Source organism: Conger conger, chromosome 14 (genome assembly GCF_963514075.1).
Source record: "Conger conger chromosome 14, fConCon1.1, whole genome shotgun sequence".
In the NCBI taxonomy this organism is placed as follows: Eukaryota; Metazoa; Chordata; class Actinopteri; order Anguilliformes; family Congridae; genus Conger; species Conger conger.
The window spans coordinates 22,061,259-22,080,171 of NC_083773.1; the positions used below are offsets into that span (position 1 = coordinate 22,061,259).

At 47.0% G+C, this 18,913-nt stretch overlaps 1 protein-coding gene across 2 annotated transcripts in view; it reads right to left on the reverse strand.

Annotated features, from left to right (window-relative positions):
* Positions 1-18,913, reverse strand: part of LOC133109733 (AMP deaminase 2-like) — a 50,309-nt gene continuing 31,396 nt past the window's right edge. For both annotated transcript variants that reach the window (XM_061219266.1, XM_061219265.1), the window contains exons 2-18: positions 17,805-17,932; positions 16,561-16,691; positions 15,642-15,710; positions 14,121-14,232; positions 13,471-13,657; positions 12,495-12,636; positions 11,860-11,949; positions 11,051-11,180; positions 10,341-10,535; positions 9,884-10,015; positions 9,361-9,524; positions 9,147-9,273; positions 8,542-8,705; positions 8,043-8,163; positions 6,997-7,170; positions 6,645-6,755; positions 1-6,080 (exon numbers count right to left, since the gene is read on the reverse strand). In XM_061219266.1, the coding sequence (XP_061075250.1) occupies positions 5,865-6,080; positions 6,645-6,755; positions 6,997-7,170; positions 8,043-8,163; positions 8,542-8,705; positions 9,147-9,273; positions 9,361-9,524; positions 9,884-10,015; positions 10,341-10,535; positions 11,051-11,180; positions 11,860-11,949; positions 12,495-12,636; positions 13,471-13,657; positions 14,121-14,232; positions 15,642-15,710; positions 16,561-16,691; positions 17,805-17,932 (2,393 nt within the window). In that variant the 3' untranslated portion in view covers positions 1-5,864. The remainder of the gene's footprint in view (positions 6,081-6,644; positions 6,756-6,996; positions 7,171-8,042; positions 8,164-8,541; positions 8,706-9,146; positions 9,274-9,360; positions 9,525-9,883; positions 10,016-10,340; positions 10,536-11,050; positions 11,181-11,859; positions 11,950-12,494; positions 12,637-13,470; positions 13,658-14,120; positions 14,233-15,641; positions 15,711-16,560; positions 16,692-17,804; positions 17,933-18,913) is intronic.

Below are 18,913 nucleotides of genomic sequence, written 5' to 3' on the forward strand. Positions count from 1 at the left end.
TTAGATGAATAAACATGCTTTATTTTTCTTCATTAAAAGTTACACACACTAGCTCAGAAGCATTGGACAGACTGTAATGTAATGCACTGGCTGAAAGCTGGTGCCCGGAGACTACCGCAGAACAAGAAATAAAAAAGAAAAAATTAAAATTAAAATTACATATCAGTATCAGTCATAAACAGAGCAGAAGCAGTGACCAAAATAAAAACATTAAGATGAATGCTTATTTAACTTTAGTCTGAGCCAAATTAGAGAAGAAGGCATTTAGGCATTTGAATTTAGGCATTTGAAGTGAAGGTTTGGCAGCTCATGCCTGTTGTGTTGATTGCTGATCGAGTCACAGACTCTACCTCTCCAGTGTCAGAGATGCATACATGACAGAGTGCTTTGTACAGCTGGACAAAAGGGTTGATATCAAGGGATCCCAATCTTAACAGTGTTATTAACTATTATATGAAGCATTGTTACGATCATTTACAGTGAGATGACGATCTACACATCTCTCCTCTGTATCAGCTGAATCCTGTTTTATTGTGAGTGTTTTCTTTTTTCTAATGGATTCAGCGATTTGCCGGTCCTGTAATTGAAGAATTTCAGTTTTAGCAACTAAGCATTGCATTATTTGGTAATGCCAAGAATGCATGCTAGTAATAGTTTTGGTCAAAAAAAACTGGAGTAAACAGTTTGGAAGTTTGGAGCTTTTCTGTGGAGACGAATAGGGAAGCAGAATATTGTATATTGTACATAATAATAATGTTTTACAACAGTATTATTACATACAATGGTCATGTCACACACTTGTATGCATCTCCTATGCCAGTCAATGACAGACCAGCCTTATAACCAATCAGAGGCTTTTATTAGTGTGAACAGGGAAGTACAAAACCCAGATCGACACAAGCTTCTTTCCCCATAGATAGAGGTGCACTAAATCTAGTGCATAAGAGCGATCTCTTAGAAACATTAATAACCATGTTGAAACACATCAGTGTGTTTCTTTGTGTCTAAACTAAGTGAAAATCTGTCTAAAATACTCAAATGAAACAAACTAAAGATGGCGCTCAGAAAATCTGTGAGCATGACTGGCCAAGAGAAGGAGCCATGAAACTGGCACAACGCGATGTTCTTACGCTCAGGAACCATCGCAACAATTAAACACACTTCGTACTGTAATGGAAAAGCACTGGCTGAGGGTACACTGACTCACATCATAATCTGATGAAGGTATCTAAGCTCATAGGTCACTCTATGGGAAGCTGGATGTTTAGATGCCATTTAGAATGCTCACCCATGCAACCATGCACGTTTTTGGTGCTCATCATGAACTCATTGAATGATCATTTTACGCTGGAGTCTCCTTGCGATTTCTAGGCTCATCACACAGGCTTGTTTTAACCGCCCCATATGGGGTCACAGTACTGCAGACAGTTTCTCACAGCCCAGTAAATAGTTCACTACTGGCACCAGTCTCCCACGCTCCCCTCTCCCCCTCCCTCCACAGAAGAATGAAGATGTGGAGCCATAGTGCAGTAATCATGCGGCACCTCCATTTTCCACACTCAAAAACGAAGGACCGGCTGAGTGTGGAGAGATACCATAAGGAGCACAACACAAACCCTTCTGTGCGTCAGAGAATTTAAAACTGATGAGATGGCAATGGTGAAAATAATGTATAAAACCATATAAAATATAAAAACAAAGCCACAGACAGCTGTGAGAGCTATAGCTATGACGATATGACAGATCTAGGACATGGAAATTCCATTTTGGTATTCCATTTAAACATCTGTGCAGCTGAAACTGCCATCACTTCTGCAGTGAGAAACATACCAACCCCAGTATAGGGGGTAAGCACACTGCGGCATCTTTATGAACATTAACAAAAACAACTGCAGAACTAAAGAAACAATCATTATTCAAACACAAACGGAAAAGCAAAACGTGCTCACAGTGTAGTATTATAAAACTGTTTGTCGGGGGCCTTCATTCAAGTTATTGTTTGGGGTTAGTTTGGGTTTTGTTTGGGGTCAGTCTGGGTTTATTCAGGGAAGTAGATACATTCACATGCTTGGGCAGAAGGAATTTCTCACAAAGTCCTCAGTAGTTCTGTGTCAATCAGTACTGCACTGGTGCATTTGCTTGCCCTGATACAAGATGGTGGCACATTAAACAACAGAAGACCAAAAGGCTCTGTCTGGGCCAATCTGCACCACTGGCACACCTGGACATACAGGTACACTACAAAACAAAATGAAAATATTTCTCCTTAACCTGAGCTGTATCACAGTTGAAGGAATCCTGGATTTGGGAGGGAAGGTGGCGGTTTGTGCAACGGTCACACACCACTGATAAATACCACTAAAGTGACTTGAGGGAAATATTCAGCGCTCACACAGGTTAGAAATAAATGCTTCACTCAAATAACAAACATAAAAAAGGGAATATTTTTCTCTTAATAGATTCATTTTAAAAAATGCAAATCAAACATTCAGTCCACTTTCAAAATCTATATAAGTGACCAAAAAAAATACATAAGAGCAATAATAATAATAATCATAACAATAATTATTATAGAACTGAGGCCACTGAAACAGCCTAAGTACCTCATATAAGCTATGCAAAAACACAACCTAGAACTATTGACTGAAAACAAAATCCATCTTCAATACAATATAGACATTGATATAGATTTATAAATCGCTAATCTCTATACCTTTTTAAAAAAATACACTTTGTAAATTATGCAAACTAAACAGACTCTCTGAACACTCAATGCTCAGAGCATAAGAGTCGCTCGGTGCCATCAAACTCAAGTACCCACAATGCACTTGTCTTTATTCTGCTGTCCATCTTCTGTGTTTTTGTACAGACTAATCTGAAGTCATATCTAGTGTTCCTCGTTCATGGGGAATGATTTTCATAAATAAACCCCCTTTATGTAATTGTAGATGTAAAAATTCATGAATCAACCTTTTTTGTTACAGTTCAATGAAATGATACTTAGAACGTAAACTATTTTACCCTCTCTTGTCCCCCTACAACAGCACAGATATTTCTACCAAGTTTTAATTACTGGCTATAATAGTCTTGTGTACAGTGCACTAGAATGGAGACCATAATGTACTCCCCAGCTATGGATAATTGAGAATGATTCACAGCTGTGGATACCTCTACTCTGAACGATAAGGGGAGGTAGTTCAATGTAAAACATCCAACAAATACAAGGAACACGAAGGACCTGAATGCAAAATGGTCGATCTGATATTTGTGGCATACAAAATAACAAGCCAATAATAATTCTATTGGAACAATTATGCCGTCTAACGGTGATGAAAGCCGGTATAAAACGAAGATGAATCAAAACATTCACAAATCTGAACACAAAATGGAGGTCAAGAACAGTAGTCCCAAAGTTAAGGGAAGGGGTGAACGAAGCGTGACACGGCCGTCCGCAAAGCGTGAAGTGATAATCTGAGGTGAGGAAGAGGCTTCACTGGCCCTCCGCCAAGAGGTGCAACAGCTGACGGGACAGGAGGTTGGGGCCTGGCGATCTCGCACTGCGTCACAAAGCCAGCCACCGGTAGCTTCCCCTGAGTGTCCCTGACCCCCGATGCATTCACAGGCGTCAGAGCGCAGCACAGCGCAGGCACCGGCTGCATGCACGCAGTGCCGGCCGTGTTGCCTCTTCACGTTGCTTTTGTAAACCCATTTATCCTTCCGTTATCCATCAAAAGTTTTCAAATGTTTAGCAGGTGTGCCTGCTAATGTGGACGAGCAGGGCAGACGCACTACAGAACCGTAGCGTAACCATAGCGCAAGCCAAGCAGTGCGTAGGAGGGTTTTTGTTTTGCCTGAAAGCCTTAAGCAAGTGATTTGCTTTGGATGGACACAGCTCCTTCAGTTCTATGTGACACTGGGCAGTTACTCGGATACAGTGGCTGAGCACAGGCTAGTGACCTGGTGCATTCATGGCATGTGGAGAACTACGTTACCCAGAGTACACTGCACACATACCACCAGAAGTAGTATACCACCAGAAGTAGTGGGCTTCAAACACAGTGTGTGCATTCCTCAGTTGAAAACATTCCTGCAGGGCTAAAACTGTAACTGTTAAATACTCTTGAATAAATTGACTAAAGGGCAAGGGTGACAAAGGATCCTTGGAACTTTGGTGCATCTCCCCGATACTTCTTTAAAGTAAAAAAAAAAAAGACATCAAAGAAAGAAAAAAAAGACATCAAAGCCTGGGTATGAAACTACTTCTGTATCACTGACAAGTTTTCATGTTGTTTTTTGATGCGGTTGAGCCTAGCATTGATGCAAGGAGCAGTCTAACCTGAAGAGCTGAAGTCATAAAAACAAAACGAGAAGGCACATGTGATCCTGGCTGGTGTGTGGACTCTACAGTGCATGCAACACCAATAGGCTTCACCGACAAGAGGTCCATAACGCTCCCCTCCTGTCACAACAACACGTCAATCGCACGCTGAAACTGGGTAAGGGGGGCATGCCGGACAGAACTGCACTGATTTTCCAAGCTACAGTATACGGGCATCCACTGAGCCATGGAGGAAATGGGCATGGGGGTGGGCCTCATGGCTACGGTGCCTATTCAAACACATGGACTCCCATTGCACACTCAGTCAAAGGGCATTCCAAACACTCACAGTCTACCAAATCAATATTCAAAGAACCACATACAGTATATAAATAAATATATAAACACCTTAACATACAGTGTCCCAAAAATCAATTTTCACTTGCAGCTAAAAAGCCATTTGCACAATGCTCACCTCATGGAATGTAGATGCCTCTGGTTTGGTCCCACAATCTCTGTGATACTAATAAACACAAAATAGCTAGCAGGAGTTTGTGAACATGCTTCCCACTGACATTCCGTCCAAACCAAAAGCTAAAGACTGAGAACTGTTTTTGTTGCGTTACTTTGTTGTGTGCAGAGGCCATCTAGTGAATAAAGCTCTCATATCTCCCCAGTGATATCACATCTCCCCAGTGACATCATATCTCCCCAGGGATGTCACATCTCCCCAGTGACATCATATCTCCCCAGTGATATCACATCTCCCCAGTGACATCATATCTCCCCAGGGATGTCACATCTCCCCAGTGATGTCACATCTCTCTAGTGATGTCACATCTCTCTAGTGATGTCACATCTCCACAGTGATGTTACAATATCACTAGAACATTTTCAAAAACGATCAGAATGAACTTGGCCTGTCATATGTGTGTATGTGTGTGTGTGTGTGTGTGCGCGCGCATTATCGGGGCTGTTCAGGCCAAACAGAGAGCCTGCATTCCTCACAGGAGAGTACGGGTATTCACATGCAGGGTCACATGACAGGGACGGGGCTTGTGGTGAAGGGGGCAGGGTTTCTGACAGTACAGTTGCTTCTGTATCCGTCACGTCAGGGAAAAAAATAAAAGGAGAATAGAATCGGCTACCATCAACACTGCAGCCTTTTTACCAGATGGACTTTAAAATACACTGAGTAGCGAAGCTTCGCTTCATTACCAACTGGCCAGAAGATTTACACAAAACCATTGTGGGGAAAAAGGGAAAGGAGGCGTGTACTATGATCCACCGAGAAGTGAGAAGGAGAGAAGTCAAGGAGTGGGGAATTCACCATCAACCGAGCCAGACCTGGACAGAGCCACACAGCTGGCCCACACTGACCCATTGGTTTGTGGCTTTTGGACAGGCAAACGGCAAGAGTGCACAGTTCAGTAGGTGTGGGGGTGGGTGAGTTGGAGGTGGGGGGGGGGGGGTGGGTCTCCTCTCCTGTCTCCCTGTGCTGCTCTGGGACGGAGGAGGAGGAAGAGGAGGTGGAGGAAGAGGGGCTTTATCGCACTGCTGGCACTGGGGCCATGGACAGAGTGTCCTCCTCCTCGATGGTCTCCAGCTCCTCCGTGCGCACGGCCTGGGTAATGAGGTTCAGCTCCTCACACATGGTCTCGAAGCGGTACGCCACGCGGATGTCCGGCACGTTGGAGCGGCGGATGTCGTTGCTCTCAGGGCCCTCCTTTATGTACTTGGGCCCCAGCCAGTAGCTTTTCGCCTGGTGTGGGGGAGGGGAGGGGGCAGAGAAACTGGGTTCAGACACACAGAGCACATCAGGCACTTCCTGCCTTACTGTGTTGGCCTCTTACTGCCTTCCTTCAGAGTGAACCCACTTCTGTTCAATGCAAGACAGAGTTCAACGGAGGATAGAGAGAGAATGAGAAGCTTGAAGAGAGGAGACGGGAAGGGAGAAGTGGAGAAGGTTTGGGGTAAGAGAGGGAGGTGTGGAGGAGGTTTGGGGTGAGAGAGGGAGGTGTGGAGGAGGTTTGGGGTGAGAGAGGGAGGTGTGGAGGAGGTTTGGGGTAAGAGAGGGAGGTGTGGAGGAGGTTTGGGGTGAGAGAGGGAGGTGTGGAGGAGGTTTGGGGTGAGAGAGGGAGGTGTGGAGGAGGTTTGGGGTGAGAGAGGGAGGTGTGGAGGAGGTTTGGGGTGAGAGAGGGAGGTGTGGAGGAGGTTTGGGGTAAGAGAGGGAGGTGTGGAGGAGGTTTGGGGTGAGAGAGGGAGGTGTGGAGGAGGTTTGGGGTGAGAGAGGGAGGTGTGGAGGAGGTCTGGGGGGAGAGAGTACCTTGTGGGAGAAGCCACTCATCAGCACACTGTTCCTGGCCAGCTCACACATGTCACAGGAGCTCAGCTTCCACACCTGAGCGGCAATACTGTACTCCTCCATCAGGGGCTCCTGGACAGGGAGAGAACATGCAGATCAACAGTGGGTCAGTTACGATGGACTGCAAACAAAAAGTCCACAAAGTCGTAAACGTTGTGACATCACTATCAGCATACATTAAGGGTTCCCCTCTTTCTGTCTGGTTTGCATGATAGACCTCACTTATTCAGAATGGGCGAGGGTCACCTAGGTGAAGTGGAACTGGTTCAAAATTTGGACGCTTTAACTTGTTTCAGAATGGGTGGGGGCATACCTTGGTGAAATGAAACTGCAGGGGGTCATCGGTGGACAGGGAGACCATGAGGCCACGGGACAGGTACTCTGGAAGGGGGTTGCGATGGTAGCTGAGGAACAGGCTGTTGTTGCTGAGGGGTGACATGGCGATCCCAATCTGAGCTAGGTAGTACAGGTACTGCAGAACCGGAGCCTGGTGAGAGAGAGAGAGAGAGAGGGAGAGAGAGAGGGAAAAATCAGAGAGAGAGAGGGAAAAGTCAGAGAGAAAGAGAAGCAGAGAGAGAGAGGGAACAGTCAGAGAGAGAGAAAGAGAAGCAGAGAGAGAGGGAAAACAGAGAGAAAGAAGCAGAGAGAGGGAAAAGACAGAGAGAGAAAGAGAAGCAGAGAGGGAACAGACAGAGAGAGAGAAAGACAGAGAGAGGGAAAGAGAAGCAGAGAGAGAGGGAACAGACAGAGAGAGAGAAAGACAGAGAGGGAACAGACACAGAGAAAGACAGAGAGAGGGAAAGAGAAGCAGAGAGAGAGGGAACAGTCAGAGAGAGAGAAAGAGAAGCAGAGAGAGAGAGGGAACAGACAGAGAGAGAAAGAGAAGCAGAGATTTTCCAGATATAGAGATTGTGTGAGAAAGAGAAAGGGAGAGGGGGAGAAAGAAAAGAGATAAAGAAAAATAGAGATGTGTGTGTGTGTGTGTGTGTGTGTGTGAGAGAGAGACATTTAGAGAGAAATGTACTGGCCCTACTAGCACCCACAGGACAAGAGTTACGCAGCAACACAGGAATATGCTTGAGCAATACCACTGGAACTGGGCCCTGGCAGTTCATTTAAAAAGGACTTTGAATTGAATTTTGAAAGAGAGAAATTGAGAGATTGTGCATGAGAGAAATGTAAGGATTGAGAGATTGTGAGAGCAAACTTCAGAGAGACTGTGTGAGAGAGAGAGAGAGAGAGAGAGAGAGATGGAGAGATTGTGAGAGTGAGCTTTAGAGAGACTGTGTGTGTGAGAGAGGGAGTGTGTGTGTGTGTGAGACAGAGAGAGAGAGCGAGAGAGAGGTGGTGTGGCCTCACCTTCCTCAGCAGCAGCCCGTGGGAGATGTTCTCAGACAGCATGAAGCCAGACACCAGGTGGTGGATAGGCCCCGCCTCTCCACAGTGGGGACGGAGAACCAGAGTGTGGAAACCCCGCTTCCTGCACAACCAGGAGAGCAGTCACAATATCACTTTAGTGTACAGCATCTTGCTGTGACTGGTGAGTGTCTGTGTTGCTCAGGGGCCTCATTAGAGTGGCATGTTTAGTTTGCATGTTCTAACTCAGTATGGCACGTATACTGTGTGTGGCACTAACTGAACATTACACATGTTCTGGTAGTTGTGGAGACATGCTTGTGTAATGGTGCATCTTGCCCATAGGGCAGCATGTGTTGTTTGCTGCGAGTTGCACAGCTGTCACCTACAGTATCTGCGCATGTGGTTGAGCACGGTCATGTTGGCTTACCTGCGCATGTGGTTGAGCACGGTCATGTTGGCTTACCTGCGCATGTGGTTGAGCACGGTCATGTTGGCTTACCTGCGCATGTGGTTGAGCACGGTCATGTTGGCGTACATATAGTACAGGTAGTAGGAGTAGGGGGGGTTGTCCTCCTCGGTCCAGTTGACTGGAAGTGGGCTGTCAAGGTTGAAGATGTGGTGTTCAGGCTTGGACTCATCATCGACACTGTCAAAGCCCACCACCTATACACACAAAAAAACACAAAAACATTTTAGCAGGACCAGAAAAGGGTTTTTAGAGATGAGTACTTCCTATATAATTACAATACATTACATTTAGCATTGTTAACTGTTAAAACTTATAATGTTGGACAAACATAAGTGCATTCACCTGATTAATAGCAGATTTATTAATAGCAGGCTAACAACATTCCAAAAAAGGAATAGGAGAAATATGAATCCATTAAAAAAAGAACCTAAAACCATAAAATACCATACAAATAATAAAAATACTGCAACTTGAATTCGTACAAACGATGGCAGTGCTGAGCCATTTTCTGTAATGGTGTTGCAAGAGCTGCAATAACGCTGTTGCAAGGTCAGCGGTTTGTAAAGGTTTTGTAAGCGCTGAGTGTCGTAACGACAGAAGCCACGTAGTTCCACAGTAAGAAGCGGAGTACTCACGTGCTGGAGGAAGAGATGGAGTTCGGGGTGACTGCGGGGGTTGATGGTGACCTCGAACAGCGGCTGGAAGATGTTCTCCAGCATCTCCTCAAAGTTGGCCAGCTGCTTCTTTGTGTGGTAGACATCGCTGTTGGAAGAGCGTGGGGGCACAGTAAATCCACTGTCGTGTGACAGGGAGGAAGCCGCACCCCACAGCTGGGCCGGGTGTACTCACAAGAGGCGGGGCACCTGGACGAGCCAGCGCACGTTGTCCGAATAAACGGCGTGGGCCACCGCCCACTGGGCCAGCTTGTCCCACTCGTCCCGGGACCGGCCGTAGATGGAGAGGCGCAGCTCCACGTTCTGGTACTTACTCTCCTCCAGGTCCTCCATCACCTCCTGGATCAACAGAACACCACCAGGATCACTGGCGCGCTTGGTACATCAGGCATGTGACTATGATATGACTATCCCCACTCTCGTGACTAGAATGCAGTTCTGCACAGGCCTTGGTATGCTTGGACCTCATATCCCATCAGCCCCTCTGTGAAAACTTGCAGTCTATCTCATGAGCACAACCAAAAATCAACCCTGAGGTACTGCTCTGTACCTACTAGCACTGCAATGTGTAAGCCAGTAGTCAAAGCCTCCGACCACACGTTCCATCCAACTATGGGGCTGAATATACTTTGTAAGGGGGGAAAGATATCCTCTCCCAGGCAGAACACTCAGGGTAGAAAGCAGAGCTGGTGTCGCACCTTGATGATGTGGCCGAAGTACTTCCCTTCGATGTGGTTGTCGGTCTTGATGAAGATCTCTCTCAGGATGGACTCCCCAATGGGGTTGTATTTGGCATTGAACTTGTCGAAGCGGTGGAAAGTGTTGCGGTCCTGAAAAGGAAAAAGAAGCAGTAATGATGCCCCGCTAGCTTACTCAAAGACTACTGACATACTAACAGACAATCTTATACACTGCGTACATTCAGGTTACAGAGCACCAGGGACATTTGCAACTGTAGTGTAATGATACCTATGCATAAAAACATGACCAAAAGGATGAAAAATAAAACATTTCAGAGAGAAAATGAACTGTTCAGCAAGGCGAGACCACAAGATTGTGTTCACTGTGTAACAGTAAAATAAATCATTTCTGGACTGGGACACCAAAGAAGAGATGAGTAGACCCCATGAGTGAGCCCCCTTTCCCAGCTCTTACAGCATGCATGTCCAGGGTGTCCACGCTCAGGTCGAAGGCGGTCAAGTTCATGCTCTCGAACACCTCCATGAGCGTCTGGCCCTTGCCCTTCTCTATGTGCACGATCTCGCCCGGATACTTCTTCATCGCCCGCTTGATGAAGCGCAGCAGGTGCTTCTGATTCATGCAGGAGGAGGCGTGGATGTGCGTGTCCACCTGCAGGGGGAGCCAGAGAGACACACACTTTTGTTTTATTTCTGGTCCATCTCAGTGGACTCAATTACATTAGAATCCCATATCTAATACAGCAAACAATATGTAAAAAATGTCTTTCCTTTATGTCAAAGATTCCTCATTAGGTAAAATCAACTGCTGCAACTGCCAAAATTACCTCTAGGTGGCAGCACTCGTTAATGGAAATTCAGCGCTGAATTCGTAAATTTGCATTTGAAATTGGCAACCTGATTCCAACCAAACATGCAGAACTGAGCCAGAATCGTAGTGAGGGGGTGTACTCAATGTGTGAGTGTGTGTGTGTGTGTGTGTGTGTGTGTGTAAGGGGGGCTCACCTTGCGGATGTTGTAGAAGTCGTGGGATGTGTGTGTGTGTGTGTGTGTGTGTGTGTGTGTGTGTGTGTGTAAGAGGGGCTCACCTTGCGGATGTTGTAGAAGTCGCGGGGTGTGTGTGTGTGTGTGTGTGTGTGTGTGTGTGTGTGTGTAAGAGGGGCTCACCTTGCGGATGTTGTAGAAGTCACGGTGGGGGACCTTCTTCTGTGCTGCCAGCTCCTTCATCTCGTTCAGCAGGATGTGCATCTGGAACTTGGAGCTCAGGTACTGGAGCCGCCGGTAGCAGAAGGACTTCCTGTTCCCGGTGAGCACAGACAGGCAGTCAGCAGGACAACGTCCGCTCCGGGACCCACAGCCTCCCAGCTGTTAAGCTTATTTAGTCTAGCAGGCGTATCCCATAATTTTACAGGAATACCAGGGTATTTTATATCTTAACGGATATTTGAATAGTCATTGTTTACAGTAACGCTGCGGACTACTGTAGTCATTTTCTACGTTTCCAAAAACAAACACAGAAAAATGTTAGGCTCTGAAGAAATGATCACTACACAGAATAAAATGCTGATTCTGTGCCAAAGCTCCATCTCAGTTTCAGTTTGTATTCTAGCCCTGAAGTGGGCAACTCTGATCGTGTAGCCTTGGATAAGCTACCTGAGCGGTACCCGTGTTGTGACAGTGTTTTTTTTGGTCTTAGTATCACCGTTTTGCTTGTACTGTAATGTTATTCTTTGTGGTAGCAAAGAAAAATATATATTTAAAAAAATGTAAAGTATAAGCGGTACAGAGTACTTCAGTCCCCGTCAGTGAAGGCTACGACTCGCTCGTTAAACTGAAGGGGCCTCGCGGAGACCTGGCGCTGTACACCGGGTGGTGTAATTACGCACAGCTGGTCCGTGATAAATTCAACAGCGAGGGTGGAATATGCTGACGGAGAGCGAGCGGGTTTCGGGAGCTGGCAGCGGTACGCGACTCACACAGGGCCGTTGATAATGAGCGCCATCATGACGTTCATGTCAGCGATGTACTCCTGCAGGTCAGGGTAGGGCAGGTCCAGCTCCGTGTTCCTGGGGTGAGGACGACACAGTCGTAAAACACGTTTCCCCTCTCGGTCACTACCGTCCCCGCTATCAGCTGAACTCTGTCCAACCGCTCAATGGTTTTATTCTTCAGCAAACACATTTCAATATGATTATGTTAATCCGATTTCCAAGCAAGCGTGAATGTTTCCTCTTTTCCCAGGCAGAAAACAATCTGGAAACAGTATTTACGTGGTGCAATTCAGCACTGCTGAAACCCAGTTGGGCCCCGAGCCACTGAGTAACATAGTGCCTTATTCAGACCTAAAACTTTAGAGCCTTTATGCAATACATTGCAAACATTCTGCACTTGAATGAATTCCAGCCTTAAACACCTTTGACCAGAAAATGGTGACCTCAACTCTAAAAGAGGTAAGAAGACACAGCATGATCTCTTCTATGATAAACAGTGATTGACTCAGTGCTCACTATCTGTGTTCACAATGTAGCACCATTACACTTGCGCACATTCAGAACAGTGTGAGCACAGCAGGGTTGTTGTACAGAGACTGACTGGTATGTATCTGCATTACTTGTCCATGGTGTTCCTCTTGGTGTACACGTGCATCACTCCGTCCACCATCTTACACCCATAGCCCGTATCTGGAGGCATGTTTTTGGGGTCCTGGCCCTCGTAGGGGTGTGTCTCCGAAACCGGAGGGTGCACAGGGGCGTCTGTGGAGTGGTTAACAAGATATGAACATTACATTCCTCTTAACTGAAACTTATATTTCAAGTTCATCGTCTTAGCAACAATATAATAACAGAATCACAGAGCAATCACCTCATTCCCAAAGGACCTGTAACAATCTGTAACCATGTCCTCTTCACCAGACCTCAAATACATAATTGCTTTGGATACAAATACTTTTCTGTGCTTGATTGTTCCTGCCTGCTGCAATTGAGCCAACCGAGTGCACCAGAAGGCGGGGTCTACACTTTTTGAGAGCATTTAATAGGTCAGGTGAACACTTCATTTCTTTACATGACTGAAACTTTCACTGAGTTAGCACTAGCAATATGATGAAGAATATTCACAGAGCAATCGCCTCATTCGCAACACACCTATAACAATCTGTCCCCACCCTCCTGACATAGACCCAGTACCATGCAGGCCCCTGTAGCCTCGTGACACAGGGGTCCAGTTTTTATCCATGTGATCACTCTAGTGCAGGGGACGGCAACCCTGGTCCTGGAGAGCCGCAGGATGTGCTGGCTTTCGTTGTTACTCAGCACTTAATTGATCAATTAAAGCAGTCGATTACACCGTTAACTCGCCTCACCTGGTTTCTTGGGTCTGAATCAGTTGCTGGTATTAAGGCGAAAACAAAAACCAGCACACCCTGCGGCTCTCCAGGACCAGGGTTGCCGACCCCTGCTCTAGTGCTTGGAACCACACTTCTCTCGAGTCTCCAGCGCACTCGTGCCTGGTTCTGGTTCACAGTTTACTGTACGTCTCTCTGGATAAACGCGTCGGCCAAATGACCGCGGTCTAATGCAGCGCGGTACCTGCAGCCACGGGCGTTTCGGGGATCTCCTCGTAGACGCGGAGCTCCAGGGGCTTCTCGCCCAGCTCCTGCAGGGAGCGGGCGGTGGTCTTGCTGAAGCTTTGCATGGACAGGGCCATGTACTTCTCCCGGATGAACAGGGCCTTCACCACACACTTAGCCGCGTCCAGCAGGTCGGTGAAGGGAACCTGGGGCAGGCGGCAGCAGCTCAATTCACAGGCTGACAATGGGAACTCTTAACGTCAGTGAATAATCAAAGTCACGAATGCAGAATGTGTGGCCACTTTGCTTGAGGGTGCACATGCTCTCACACATGCACACGCAGGTTTCTTCAAAGCATGAGAAAGTTCATGTTCTTCAACTGACGCAATTTAAAATCTTTTTTTTTTTTTTTCACAGAATATTCATATAACCCTTTGATCATGGCCTCTAATTTGGAGAGTCACCAATCTGCCAGGAAGTGTTGAGCTGAGTAATACTACTTTCAGCAGAAAGGGATTCATTTCCACATCACAGTTTAATTACTTTCAGAGTTTAATCTGTGCTTCTGGCTGAAGTTCTGACTGAGCTACACAAGAACAGCCTTAGATAAGAACAAGCCGTTAGTTTAAAGAGAAACGCAGTCCTGCCCAGTGCCCCCCTGCTCCTCACCCCACACTTCTCCTCTCCTGAGATAGACACACGCTGGTACTCCCTCTCCACCAGCATCTCTCTCTCCTTCGGGAAGTGGTCCACAGCTACTTCATTCTGCTCCTTGAAAAACCTGGAGAAATATGAGAGAGAGTGAGAGAGAAATAGAAGAGAGGGAGAGAGAGTGAGAAGAGGGAGAGAGATGAAAGAGAGGAAAGAGAGGAAAGGGGGAGTAGACAACATGAAGAGGGGGTTGTGAACAGTGTGATGTTAAGATAGGGAGAGAATGTCACATAGAGAAAGATATAAAGAGTGAGTCAGAGAGAGGCAGGAAGGAAATGTGAGCTAGAGAAGGACTCAGAGATGATAATAACACTGGATTACAGGTGTCGCCAGCCTGTGGATGCGCCCAGGTTATGTAACTGGAGTAGCCTGCAACAGTGGATTCCCTGAGGCACAGTTCACCAATACACAGAGACTACAGCTCCCAGAATCCTCCAGGCTCTCAAGTGTTGCTCAGCAACATGGAACTATCTCTGATACACTGTAGACTGCAATTAGCTCTGGAACTGTGGGATAATGTATGACTGAGATGGATCCCCAGGGCCTAATTCAGTGCTTGGTAAATTAACATAATGGGGCTTGCACATCAACGAGGTGATTTCTTATAGGGCTGAAATCACCTCAAATCATCAGATGCTAACAGTAGTAGGTGGTTATATAACTACAACTGAATAACTACAACTGGCAAGCGTGAATTAAATATTCCAAAAATAAACTGAATGGAAAATTCATGGACCAAGGATATGACCTTTATGCATAAATGAGCAGAATATCACGCCCAACCAAAGCTTTCTCTGGCGTTTAGGTTCAGGTTCACTGGGGCTTAAATTTGCATTTTTGAAATTACAAAGGACTTTAGCTTTGAAACTGAGTTAAATCTAAAGGTCAGTCACCCTTTTTAATGCCTGAATGGAACCAGAGTCCCCCAGCAGTGGGGCTCCAGATTTAATCACACATAATTGTGTGAGATTCATTTCTGAATGTGCGTCCCCGGTGAAATGTTGTTTTTGAAATGTCAGATGTCTATTGAAAATGCGGCTAGCGTGCTTAATGACGAACAAATGAATCTAAATATTTGCATGGCCTTTGACGAGTCGGGGTGGGTCTCCCTCCTCAGTGCTGTCTGCAGTGTCCCTGGCGTGGGTGAGTTTTGCCATGGACAGAGCTGAAGGCCACCTGCACATACCAGGCCTGCGTTTGCTCACACAGTCCTAATGACATGGGCTGGGTTATTGTGTACCGGACACGCAGGCTCATAGCTGGAGCTTCATCTAAAGATCAAAAGCTGGCAGGTGTTGCTGGAGCAGCAGAAACACTGGCGCTAATTGCTTTGAGCCCAGGTGTCGGTTAGCTTTGGCGGAAAAGGTTGCAGAATTTGATTGGGCTGACATTTTGCGGCAGCCTGGCACTTCAAACACGTTTGAAAGGTCTTTCCTGATGAAAGGGAGGTAGGGAAGAAAGAGGAAGAGGCTCACTCACTCCAGGTCCGTAGCGCTGTCGATCTTCATGAAGTCCTGCTTGGCTCGCAGCAGGATCTCCGGCTCCAGCCTGAGGCCGAGAGAGGACCACACAGACACGGAGGAGGAAACACCGAGAGAAACACGGTCAGACCGGGTGCGTAGAGCCGGCTGAACCACACGCCTCACTGCACGCACACGCACCAGCTGTGCTGAAACGCTATCACACCTGAGTACCGCGTGACTCATGAAGTGTAGCCACATTATGAGTCTGACACTGTGACACCATGACACAATCAGGAGAATGTCATTATCATCCATTGTCATTACACTGTTACACTTATCAACAGCTCTTCTCCTGGATTTACCATCACAACCACAACCCCCTGAGCAGAAAAAACTGCTCCTAATTCAACACTTAATGTCCAACGAGGCATGAAGCAGCCTCTTAAATCACATGCCTCACATGCATATGCATTTAATCTGTCACATCAATAAAAGTACAGTGTCCCTCAGAGTGAGGTGCTCTATCAGAATGAGGTGTGGGAGGTGTGGTCCCTCAGAGGGAGGTGTGGTCTCTCAGTGGGAGGTGTGGTCTCTCAGAGGGAGGTGTGGTCTCTCAGTGGGAGGTGTGGTCCCTCAGAGGGAGGTGTGGTCTCTCAGAGGGAGGTGTGGTCTCTCAGAGGGAGGTGTGGTCTCTCAGAGGGAGGTGTGGTCTCTCAGTGGGAGGTGTGGTCTCTCAGTGGGAGGTGTGGTCTCTCAGAGGGAGGTGTGCTCTCTCAGAGGGAGGGGTGGTCTCTCAGAGGGAGGTGGGGTCTCAGAGGGAGGGGTGGTCTCTCAGAGGGAGGTGTGGTCTCTCAGAGGGAGGTGTGGTCTCTCAGAGGGAGGTGTGGTCTCTCAGAGGGAGGTGTGGTCTCTCAGAGGGAGGGGTGGTCTCTCACTTGACATCCTGGCTGATCTGTCTCTCCAGACGGTGGCGGCGCTCCTCCAGCTGCTCGATGGGGCTGTCCTCGGGGAACTCATAGGGAGCGCTGCGCATCTCGCTCTCCACCAGGCTGCGCGTGAACAGCTCCTGCAGGAGCAGAGGAGGGGCAGTGAGGTACACACACATACAGTACACACACACATACAAACATATGCACACACACATATACACACATACAGTACACACATGCATAAATACAGTACACACACACACACATATACACAAACACACACGACACACACACACACACATATACACACAAACACAGGAGTGGACAGACACATACAATCACACACGCATATACAGTATATACACACACATATACACAAACACACACACACAGGCGTGGACACAGTACACACACACACACACACACACACACACACACACACATACAGACAAGCACATACAAACACAAACACACTGCATCGCTGTACAAACAGGCTGAGAGCAGCTCCAGTGGTAAGGCTCCTCACTGTGATAGCTCTATGGTGCACAATCAGCTTCCAGCACAGAACTCACACTGCATGGGGATACAGCACAGAACTCAAACCCTCACTGCATGGGATACAGCACAGAACTCAAACCCTCACTGCATGGGGATACAGTACATCCTGGTGCATGATTAAACTTCTGACTTCAAATAAAAACGCTAATCTGCCATGCTACCGGTCCCATGACACACACACACACACACACACACACATCAGGGCCTCTATGAACACACAACAGAGGGTCAGAGAGAAACCCTGCAGCACAGTACTTATGAGCCCAAACCAACACAGCCAAACATGCTGTGTGTGGTTGCCCAAGAGGGCAACAACTCGGTCATGTGACCCAGCAGATGATGTGAACACTCTCAAAGGTAGAAATACTTGTAAGTACCATAGATACAATTGTAGCCTTAGCAAGCAATATATAATCAATTTCTGAGAGTGCAGTCAGTGTTCTGGAGGGGTACACTAGTCACACAGATGGGGGAGTAGACCATAGCTACCTAATAAGCCATAGGGGATCTACAGCACGGTGACGGGGGAGGATGCCCTCTGGCAGACTCTATTACCCAGCATCCCACTGGACCTCCAGCCGCACTGCTGCCGTCACGGTCTGGGTCTGACAGTGTCAGGGCATCACAGTGAGCGCTTTAGCTGGACACGCAGTCCAGGGACCCTGCTGGACACTGTACTGAATGGTGCTCACCTCGGCGATCTCCTTGTACTTTCCGTCCATGGATGTGCGCAGGTCGGGGAAGTGTTTGAGGGTGACGGGGATCCCAGGGAGGGAACGCTGGGAGGTAAGAGGCTTGGGGCCGGAGACACCACGCAGATCTGAGAGAGAGAGAGAGAGAGAGAGAGGGAGGGGGGGAGAGAGAGAGGGTGAGAGAGAGATAGAGAGAGCAATAGAGAGAGAGAAGGGATGGGTTAAATATGACTTTATAAAGATGTAATAAGCACAACAATGCACATTGGCAATAGCAGGCCTATACTGAATTGCTGTTCAGTATAGGCCTGAGGGTATAGCAGTGGGTAGTAATGTTTCTGTGATTTAACAGGAAGAACAAATCATGTGAGGGATGAAATGATAAACAGGAAGTGGCTAAGCAAGTCATCGTGGTTGCATTGGATTATACAAAACCAACCACACAAACTGCAACCTTCCTTTTGAGAAGATCTTTAAATACAGTAAGAGCTTCTTGGCTCAACACTAGGCAAACAGGGACCAGAATAAGACATTTTCACCCCCGAACCTGTAAGCTAATTCAACAGATGTACCTCACAGGAGTCTTGCCATGACTTGTTTCAGGACCCAAATCTGAACCACAATTTGCGAATTTCAGATTTAATCAACAGAAAATACAATAATACACTGTTTACCTTTGCCCATGCAATTGAGAGATGGAAATGGGCCACAAAAAAAGCAATGCTCTATGCAGGCTGAAATACTCATTATGTTCCAGAATAAAGACAGGCAGGCAGCAGTAACATTATCTGTGTGCGTGCACACAGGCACACAGACACACACACACACACACACACACACACACATTTTCCATGGAGAAATTAAGAAGTACACTAATATCACAGTGTCAGCGGTTTCTGTTCCATATTGCCATCTCCCCAATGATATAAAAGAGCATCCCTACATCCACACCTAGGGGCAGACAGCCAGAGAGGTGCCCGGCCCTACATCCACACCTAGGGGCAGACAGCCAGAGAGGTGTGCAACACAACGCAGGGAGAAAACTACTCAGAGACCCAGTAACTGTGTAAATGATACCCATCAGCTATCCCTCTCTCTACTCCACTCTC